General features: G+C 37.7%; 2 protein-coding genes across 3 annotated transcripts in view; both read right to left on the bottom strand.

The window, feature by feature from the left end:
• Nucleotides 1-604: 604 nt before the first annotated feature.
• On the bottom strand, nucleotides 605-7,347 carry rab3aa (RAB3A, member RAS oncogene family, a). The gene is made up of 5 exons (XM_079451751.1): nucleotides 7,268-7,347; nucleotides 3,538-3,765; nucleotides 3,293-3,411; nucleotides 3,082-3,206; nucleotides 605-2,957 (listed from the first exon to the last, which is right to left on the bottom strand). Exons 2-5 carry the CDS (start codon nucleotides 3,763-3,765, stop codon nucleotides 2,767-2,769), a joined length of 663 nt encoding a protein of 220 aa, XP_079307877.1. The 5' UTR covers nucleotides 7,268-7,347; the 3' UTR covers nucleotides 605-2,766.
• Nucleotides 7,348-7,570: 223 nt separating this feature from the next.
• Nucleotides 7,571-10,794, bottom strand: part of pde4ca (phosphodiesterase 4C, cAMP-specific a) — a 32,740-nt gene continuing 29,516 nt past the window's right edge. For both annotated transcript variants that reach the window (XM_079451739.1, XM_079451740.1), the window contains 2 exons: nucleotides 10,003-10,185; nucleotides 7,571-9,932 (listed from right to left, as the gene is read on the bottom strand). In XM_079451739.1, coding sequence (XP_079307865.1) covers nucleotides 9,450-9,932; nucleotides 10,003-10,185 — 666 coding nt within the window. In that variant the 3' untranslated portion in view covers nucleotides 7,571-9,449. The remainder of the gene's footprint in view (nucleotides 9,933-10,002; nucleotides 10,186-10,794) is intronic.

The following is a 10,794-nucleotide window of genomic DNA, read 5'->3' as shown; positions in this document are numbered from 1 at the left end:
AAATACTTACTTACTAAATACTTACTAAAAATTCAAGTATTTTTGTTATTACCTGTATGTGTCCTTTCATACATATTATGGTTTTCTGCACGTGCAAACCATTTTCGGCATCCAAAGGTGCAATGAAAGGGCTTATCAACCATGTGCACTCGTATGTGATTGATCAGTTTAGACTTGGCCTAAAACGGCTTCCTCTCGTGGGGACAATCATCCATGCGACTAACATAATTAGATTTTATGGATCCATCGACATGTTGAGATGAGGTCTCTTATTGTGCAGTCTTCTTACAAGCCTGTAGACCACCTATGGTCTGCTCAGGCCACTGGCAGGTAAACCCATCAGACATCAGATTGACTTCTTTAGGGTACAGATCTGAACTGTTGAACATGGTTACTCCTCTCATTTGTCAATTCTATCCAAAGGAAAGGTCCTCTGTTTGGTCAAGTTTGCGTGGCCGTTTGGCCTTTTATTCTTGAAAAAATCTGCACCCCGCTACATAATACCAATAGTCATTCTGTTCAAGAAATGTCAACAAAAGTTTGCAGGGTCACTCTCTCAAAAGGTATTTGAAATGTAAAAATAACAATACACCACAAAAGATTTCAAACAGACTTTTTATTTAACTTAATAGATGGAATGCATGTGGCCATTTCATTCTCTATAAAACTTGGTTTGTGTGATGTTTCCAATACAGTGGCTTAGTCTAAAAAACCTTATTCTTTACACCCAGTGAGAAAATAACATGACATGAGGTATATTACCTAAATCAGGTTTTCTTGTTCTTTTTATGGATATACAACATTGTCAAATGGTAAGGAAATCTATAATTTAATAAAAAAACCTACCAAACATCATTGAGAAACTCATTATGAAACAACCAAACATAGTTTTTCAAACTCAGTTTTTTTGGCTTCTGCTTCTAACAGCGACATGTATGTATTACTATTCCTTTATGTAAATGTCTCTGTATAAAATGTATACCTCTGTGACTCTGCTGTAATGTGACCAGAATAGATCATAAACAAGTTATAAATTCGTAATTTTAAGAACGTATAATTTATAAAAAAAACATCACAAACACAAAAGAAAGTGTCCCTGCATATTCAGAGACTATTTGGTATAGCATAGCTTCTGAATTGCATAGGGGGAAACCAGCACTTACTATTTCTACAGAGACATTTATCAGATTTTGAAAGTGACATCCCGGACTTGTTTCGAGAGAGTGGAATAGCACATTCAGATAAACTGTCCTCAAATTCTACTAATAAAAAATGCACGTAAATAAATACATAAGCAAAAATAAATAAAACAGCAGAATTTCAACCCAAAATAAAAAATCTTTCATCATTTACTTAGCCTTAGACTTTCAAACCTGTATGATTTTCTTACTTCCGCAAAACACTTGAAACTGAAAACCAATGCAAGTGAATGGGTTTCCCTGATGTTTGGTAACCAACTTTTTTCACAACCTTATTTTGTGTTATTTTTGTGTACTGCAGAAGAAAGTCATACAGGTTTGAAATTACAAGAGGGTGAATAAATGATTACATCATTTTCCTTTTTCAGTATACTATCACTTCAACATAACATATATGCTGTGTAGTAACATAATGGAAGTGATTTAACAGAAAGAAGTGATCAACCAATGGTGCATAACCTGCCGCCAGTTATCTATATAATATATATTTAATATTCTTAAATTAAAATTACATTTCCAGAAACTAATTTAAATATTTACCGAGTCTGATGAAGTTTCTTTTTATTAAAGCATTGATTATGTTTTTGGCTTGCAGAATGACAGCATTTCTTAGGTATGCTTGTAAACCAAAAATGTTTGCATACTAACATGCGCACACACACGCTGTAACAGAAAGGATTTAGTCCACCAATTAGTTGGAGTACCAGAGTAAAAGCAAAACATGCATTAATGTTGTAAACTGAAATCTCCCAAATCCATTTAAAGTCATTAATCTGATCATACAAAAAACACACATTAAGAAACTCTTCCTTGTTACATCTAAACCACAATATCATCTTTACTTTCCTTCTATTATATATTAACATGTTGTTTTTTTTAAAGTAAAACTGAACAAATATATTAGCCTATGCTCAATGTTAAATTTCTACCAACATTTTCATTCTGTAGGATTGACCCTTTATGATAATAGTTTCTTTACAACAGTCTGGTGTCAACTGTTTATATTTATACGTATATAACTTTACCTCGACAAAACTCAAATAATAGATACAAATAAGAGTTTTGTCCCAAAATGAGAGAACTGTTTTTCAAAAATCATGGTTTCTTTATTGTGCATTTCAATTAATATCAATCAAACTGCAGTTGGTTGGTTTTGATTTAAGTCATAAGAACTAAAACAATATAGCTAACTAACACAATCAAATAAAACATGTCAACATTATAAAAAACATGATTATTTTCGATCTCATTTTGGAACCAAACTCTTCAAATATTCATGAAAGTTCATTTAAGATACTTTTTGATACGGTGCCACAATAACGTGATTAACGGAGAATTTTTCTTCAAAATTCATTTTCTCCCAAAATATACTTTTGTCCAATTAACATACGTAACATCCGCAACATATTCCAACTTGTTAAAGAAATGTTTGGATGTCAACCTTACAAAAGTGATGCAGAAAATAAGATCAGATCTGACTCCTACTACCCAAGCCTTCCTTTAGTATAGAGGATAGATCCAATGTTCAGTCTGCAGGGAAGTGATTGGTGGAGAATTGAGACAATCCTTAGCAAGCGCAGTCACTACTGGACCGCTGTGGTTGTTCGTTAAGTTGAGGTCCTAGTTTGTTTTCAGCAACGTTGGAATCGCCAGACTCCAGACTTTCTGACATCCTCTCACAGATGATGTCCACCAGTCTCTCAAACGTCTGCTTCACATTGATGTTGTCTTTGGCACTGGTTTCAAAAAACTCAAAACCTGTAGTAGTCAAGAGATGCCACTGTTACATTCAAATCAAACAAACTGCTGTAGCAAGTGCAAGGCATGCAAGACATGTACCCTGGTTCCCAAATCCCATAAACTTGTGTGCATTTGTGCTCACCTAGCTGTTCGGACAGCTGTCTTCCTCTATCTGAAGAGACTACTCTGTCATCTTCCATGTCACATTTATTTCCTGCCAGAAGCACTTGAGCATTGTCCCATGAATATGTCTTAATCTGTGTGGACCTGAGATCAGTGACAATTAGTTCAATCATTTCAACAGCATACATAACACGTATTTGACCCATGCACAAAATTAGATAACATCATACCAGTCCTGAACGGCATTAAAGGAATCCTCGTTGGTGATGTCATACATAAGAATAAAGCCCATAGCTCCACGGTAGTATGCTGTTGTGATGGTCCTGTACCGCTCCTGTCCAGCTGTGTCCTAAAAAGATGGAGAGAAAAATTATACAGACACTACGAGAAATTTCTATTTGTGCTCCACTGGAAAATAAACAAATGGTTTAGAACTTCAGCAGAGACAAAACATTAAAAGAGATAAATTCATCACCCAAATTTGGAGCTTTATCCTCTTGTCATTTCTATAGATGGTCTTTACTTTAAAGTCTATGCCCACAGTGCTGACAAAAGCAGGTGTGAAGGAGTCATCAGCATAGCGGAAGAGGAAGCTGGTTTTCCCCACACTGCTGTTACCAATAATCAGGATCTTGAACATGTAGTCAAAGTTCTGATCTGCAGACTCTTTTTGTCCATATCGAGCATCATTGGCTGAGGCCATCTGCGACAATAAAACAGACTTGGTAACAAAATAAAAGACACTTGGTTTTGCAAATTCTATTTACTGATATCATACATGAAACAACATTTCAGTTCCATAATGACTTATTTTAAAGTTAAATTAAATATTAAATTAGAAACAAAATTGAAATTAGGACATGGTTTTCATCCATTGGCATAAGTGGATGCTATACAACGAAATGTGGACGCGCTTAAAGGAATACATCATTAGAAAATGAAAGTTGCGTCATCATTTATTCACCCTCAAGTTGTATCAATTTCACCCAAAACCTGTATCAATTTCTTTGTTGAACACAAAAGAAGATATTTAAAAGAATGTGGAAAACTATTACATTACATAAAGCTGATTGATTTTAACCTTTAATTTTCTGTCTTATTAAAAAATATTTTTACTAACCTCACTATTCTTAGCTTTGTATACTGTGCTAGGCTTTAATGGACTAGTTTTGATGCACTTATGTATTTTGTTTCCTTTGTTGTTATAATTGCTTCCAAAAAAAGCGTCTGCTAAATGTAACAAAACGTTATAATCTACTATTGCCCATCGTGGTAATTAGCATATTCGTGACGTCATCACGCTGTACTTGCGTTTACTCTCGGAACTTGCTGTATTTTATACTCAATAAAGCCGTTGTTGTTTATATTCATTTATATATTCAATGTTTCTGTTGCCAGACATAAAATAATAATTACAGAAAAATGTTCATATGTCCGTCCAGTCAGTAACAACCACATGTGCTGGTAAATGGTGTTTTGTGACGTTACTCACTCACAAGTAAGCTGTGGTTTGGTCATGTGTTGTTTCTGCCGCTCACTGAACAAAGAAGACGCCAAGAAAGACATGTTTCCACTCACTGAAAGCTTTTCTGAAGGAAAAACTTTGTAAACACCGCACCACTGCGCGCCTTTGTGTGTTTTTTCCACGCACGCGATGCGGGGTCTGTGAGGGTCTCCGCTGACCGCGCGCGCGTTTTCCAAAACGGACCAGGCATCGTCAGTAAACGAATGAATGGGAAACACACGTCCCTTGGTGTTCATGGTGTTCAGGACAGGGCTAGTAGCCTACGATCACGCCATGAGAAATGACAAACGGGGAGTTACAAATTGCCCTTATTATAATCAAGCCCGTAGGCAGGGGGGTTCGGGTGGTTAAGTCTGTTTTTTTCATGTGATTATTGTCATCATTGTTTTAATCAATGCTTGTGACAAATTTCTGGGTTGCTGTTTCAAAATAATATGATTATTATTGCAGGACACGTGTGTGCGCAGACAGAGAGAGTTCTCGCAATACACTTTTCAAAGCAACGTGAAGAAACATCGCCTCTGAATGATGCGGGGGGGAGGGGTTATATTATATATAACTTATATATATATATGAATGTGGCCCGCCCACAGATTTGGACCGGCCCCTCTGAACAATGCCTTATAGTGTGTTCACACCAAACGCGAATGAAGCATTTACATGTTAAGTCAATGAAAAGATGCGATGACCTACTTGCGACGCGATTCGCGCTAATGGCGCGAATTGAGCGTTCGCGCGAGTTGAAAAATCTGAACTTTGGCGAAAATTCGCGCAGCGTTAACCAATCAGGAGCTTGCTCTAGCAGGGCCGTGAGCGAGCGTCAGAATATTGGCTTTCAGACCCAAAGTTACTCATAGCCTAATAATTTGTTAAATTCATAGTGTACCATTGCGATAAAACTGACGCGCTAAGCATCGAAAAAAAGAGACGACAAAATGGCCAAGCGGTTGGGAAATAGAGTGGTTAATTAATATGCATAAGAAAATGTTTTGAATTTGAGTAGCACTAAACTATTAACTATTAATAAACTATTATACCATTAGGAAGCATAATAAATACATTTCAAATAATAATTAAATCTCCACAATAATTCAAGTAGTACCTCCGGCCCATGTAATTTTCTGTTACAAACGACCCGGCCCCCCATTAAAGACAGGGAGAATTATGTGGCCCTTGCAGAAAAAGTTTGGGGACCCCTGGTCTACAATATAATAGCAATATAAACGTAGCGTGATTATAATAATAAAACATAGCAAAGAGGCATTGACAGAGAGTCAAGAAATTATGATGAGAATAATTATTATTAATATTTCAGTAAAGTTCATTAAATCTTGTTAGTGTGGTCTTTAAACTTATGAACTGTGCATGGACTGACAAAAGTGTTACATGAGGAAGCAATTTGACAACAATGCGATAAATATTTTAGTTAAGATACCAGCAGACAAGCTAATCCAGCAGAAATGAGTGCATACAAGGTCACCAAAATGAAGTATTTGAACCTCGTAATTAAATACAAAACGAGGAGAAAAACTGCAAAAAGGTCCACTTTTTGAAAAAAAGAACCTCCTCTTTCAACTGGCTGGCAGGGACCCGATAATCAATCAAGACGGACGGCCTTCAGATTTCACTGTTATTGTATGGACACACACAAAAAAACTATGGGAGTAAAGGGGTACCATTCAAACGCAATGGCAGGAAAATAACACTCTTTTCTAACAAACCAAATATTTCAAAGAAATCCGTACACGCGAGTCATTTTTCGTGAATTCTCCGGACATTCAAGCAATTGTGACGCAATCAAAGTGTAGATGACTAACCTACAATTTGACACGGGCTCCTGTCAATATGTCAAAATAAATATCTTTTATAGTCCCAGTATGTTTACTGAATAACATTGCACATATAAAGTGAATAGAGGGTGTAACCACCAGCGAGATAAAGCAGTGAGTGTGGATTGCATTAGGCAGTCAGAGGGTGGCGAGGGATTTGTAAAGGCTAAACCCTGTGCTTAGTGGACTGTCAAGAACTGAGCGCTGTAACGTTGTCAGGCGTGGAATGATGATTCCCTTATCCGTATTTTATATAGTGAGTATCTTTCTCCATAACATGGACGAATCACCCTACGACTCGTCATTTATAACAAAATGACCTGCTCTCCTGTAGTCTTTTATCATTTAGACGATTCAGCGATGTACCTGTGCGCGTCTATTTCAGACTAAACGTTAGCCGAAACATATGGCTCAAGCGTGACATGCACAGTGTGAGATAAAAGCAAGAAGCAGTTGTTTATGTTAACGGTGTTATTTCCATACTCATACAAACGATCATAATCGATGCGTTTAAATGAAACGGCACTCTTTGTGAACGACGTTGCTGTGTGGCTAATATTGCTTTAGTCAGTAGAGCTTAGTTAGCATCTATCCGCTTAACACGGGGCTGCTTTTCATGTCTATTCGGGTCATTAAAAGACTCGCACCGATACAATTCATCATAAATGAGGGTTTAACACCGAGCCAGTCGTTATGGTTGTGTGTTACATAGACAGTAATTGATTATACAGCAGAACATTACAATTAGCTTGTGAAATAAAGGTTACGGTTTAAAGTAAAACCGGCCTTGTTTTCTCAACGCGACGCAGGATAATTTCATAATAAAAAGGAAGCAGTCAAAAGTCGCTTACCGTAACGGTTGGTTTATTTAGTGCGGTTTGGATGCAGCTCCCAGCCCGTGCACCTGCGCTCTTGCCTGCGTCACCCGACTGGAGCCGAGGGCGGGGCTACACGATGATTGACAGACTGACCAATTACACGCTTATTCATTCATTCTAGCCAGCGACTTCGCAGGATAATGTACCTTGCCTTACCTTACCTTACCTTACCTTACCTTACCTTACCTTTTGGATTCAAGAGTTTATGCATTTCACCTTTACATTTTTTATCTAGATTTTTTGGGTTTGGAAAGATGCCATAATTGAGACAACACTACTAATATTTTCTTTTATTAGCATTGGAAACAAGAAAACAATCGCATCAACATTAGTAACAGCTTTGTAGTGGTAAACAGTACTATTGAGATTGTCAGATCGGCAGATGCAACTGCAAAATACCAAAAATGAGGCATGCCATGATGAGAAATAAGTCTAAACCTTTTAAGACCCCTCAGTTTTTCTTGAAAAGTTCAAATTCATGTTATCCATTTACGCTTTAAAAGGACAAAGTAAAATACAAAGATTAACATTCATAGTATTGTATAAAAATGGCACACAAATCTGTGACTCACAATGAACGTGTTTACTGAATCAAAAAACTTTTACATTTTAAATTAAATGTGTTAAAATGACAAAATGTGTTTAAGTGGCACAGTGTTGAAGATATAAAGGAAGGATCAAACTGGTATATTACGGACCATAGATGTCATTGATGGAAATTAGCCAGTGGCAAAATGGAAATTACAGTACAGCATGGATCATGCTTGCTTGGCACTTGTACCATTCATGTCCCTATGAAAAGCAGAGGATTGATCCATCACCAAAAACCAAAGATCAGAAACGGTCTGGGACAGAAAACTAACTTTGGCTTTGTGTTAGACAGTTTAATTTAGGCATGAACTGTGCATTCTACAGCTTTCAATATATAACAAAATTGTTCACTCCTTTAGAATTTAATACATTTGTATAGATGTTAATATACCTCAACGTGTCATATTCTCATTGTGACCTGCACAGAAAAAGTACACATTTGATTTAAGGACAATGCTCACTTACTCGATGGCTAACTTTGATGACAGGGCCCAGCTTTTCCATAGACCAAGCAGCACAACTTACAGGGTTTGTACACGTGCCGTTAACCCTGCTGACCTTGGTGTATTTTATTCACTCCAGGCCTTACTAATGGAGCAACGTTTGACAATGAAAAATACATTTCCTAAGTGATAGCTACTAGTATCAGAAGCAAGCTATTGCAAAATGGATTCAACATACATTATAATAATGCTTTGAATGGTGCAGAATAGAAAAATAAACAAGAATTATGTAAACAATGTGAACGACATAAATTAAAGAAGCAAAGAAGAGAAAGGGTTTAAGTTACAACTCAATTGAAATAAGTATATTCTGTGCAATGTACGTAACAATACAGAGCCTCTGCATTTTGTTGGAGTCATAAGTCTGCGGCTCTAGTTATTCTATTAAGCACTAGGTGGAGCCACATACAAATACAAAAGTCACAATCATGGCTTGGCTTCTAGGATTTTCATAGCAATCCAAGGAAGACTGTAGTCGCTACATGGGTACCCTCAAAGCTGTGTGCTACATGAAAGCAATCATTTCTTTGTGTCCTGAGGTGTTTTGTTATGTTAAGGTTAGGTTGTTTTTGTTCAGCTATTTACACCAGCTTTAAGTCAACAGTGTATCTTTAAAAAACATTTTAGTGCACATCTGTCTCACATAAAAACAAACAAGTTTACTGCGTATCAATTATCATCAAAAATGTTCTGACAACCATTAAATCAAACCCCAGATGTCACAGGAAGACACTTTAAAGTACATTTCCTCTTCGTTCATAAGATACCGGCAGTTTTCTGCTTAGACTGCATGACAGTAAAGCCAAACACCATTCTGAAGTCACAAGACTGAGAACTACAAAAACAAAAGTTTTTAGAGTCTGTAGACTAGGAGCTTTCTCCAGTGCGACGTGACAGCTGTATAAAAACATGTCCCAAGGAAGCTTTCCGGCCCCTCCTTTGCTCTCCTGCTCTGTGTCCTGTCTGCCTGAGGAAGTTAAGAATGGGTTGGAGAGGGATGGGGAGCTGGTGCAAAAGAGGTACAAAAGAAAATTAAAATAAAAAATAAAAATTCATTGTTGTTATGTTCCCAGGCTCAGGCACGATACGCTTTTCCCTTCTTGGTCAAATTCTCTGTCCTCGTCTTCACTGTCTGGTGGCTCTCCCATCTCAAAAGAAAGAGTCCTGCAGCCTGGGGACCATGTGGTGAGGTTGGCCTGTTGTGTACAGGGAGCTGAAGATGGATGTTCGCTATCTGAATCAGTCCGGGTGGAATCAAGGTTAAACTCTTCATCTACGGGACTATCGACATCAGACTCTCCTTCTTCTTCTAAGGTCAGCTCAAACTGAAACTTCTCCCCTGCTGAAGCAATACCTCCCCCCCCTGCTCCCATCCCGGTCACACTGCTCTTTGCCTCGGGGGTTGAAGTGGGGCTGTGAGGAATCATACTCTGGTACCACTCACGGTTGTCCTCCAACGTGTCGAGAATCTCCTGGGCATCAGGGTGAACCAAGTCAGCCCATGTCTCCCACAGTGGGTGCACGATGTAGTCAATGAAGCCCACCTGACGGATGAGGTATAAAGTAAATAAAAGAGAGATGTACTCAGTAAGTGCTTGGTGTTTCCCCACTCACTTGTGATTTCTCGATGGAAGCGTTGTGTTTGTCACACATGGGACTGATCTCCATACCCTTTTCTCTCTCTCTGTCCCCCTGAGTGAAGAACTCCACCATGATGCGATCCGTCCACTGACGGTAGAGCTCCAGGGGCTTTGTTGGGTTGCTCAGGTCGGCACAATGCACCATATTCTGAAGAACCTGTTTGATTGGTCAAACATTTAAAAACCGAAATTGAGTTTGGTTTTTGTTTTAATTTATAAAAAAATATAATAAAAGACACAGGATTCCTACTTGTTTTTCTATTGCCACAAATTTTCCAGTCATTTGTGATTATTGGAGGTTATTACCAAAGCACTGCCATTACTATGGATGGGAAGGGAATGTAACACTCTAGCGGAAGTCCCGTCTTTTAGTAAAAGAGCCAATTGACAATCAATAAAGATTGATTATTCTCTGGGGCAGGGCTCTAAACAGTCATGAGGGGCTTGCCAACCTGTGTGCATTTAAATTTACATTTACGTTTAGTCATTTAGCAGACGCTTTTATCCAAAGCGACTTACAGATGAGGAAACATTGGAAGCAATTATAACAAAATAGGCAACAAAATACATAAGTGCATCAATAAAAACTAGTCCATTACAGCCTAGCACAGTATACAAAGCTGTGTAGCTTGAAGCGACCTCAAAATATGTATTTTAAGAGCAATTAAGATTTAAGAAACAAAAGTTATAATATAGATGATGGTAGGTGTTATTGACCAGAAATATGATATAGATTTTTGCCAGAAATTTGAGACAGTCTATTCAA

Source organism: Barbatula barbatula, assembly GCF_947034865.1.
Source record: "Barbatula barbatula genome assembly, chromosome: 3".
NCBI lineage: Eukaryota > Metazoa > Chordata > Actinopteri > Cypriniformes > Nemacheilidae > Barbatula > Barbatula barbatula.
Note: the sequence above shows the minus strand (reverse complement) of the source record. Positions and strands in the feature narration are given on the sequence as shown.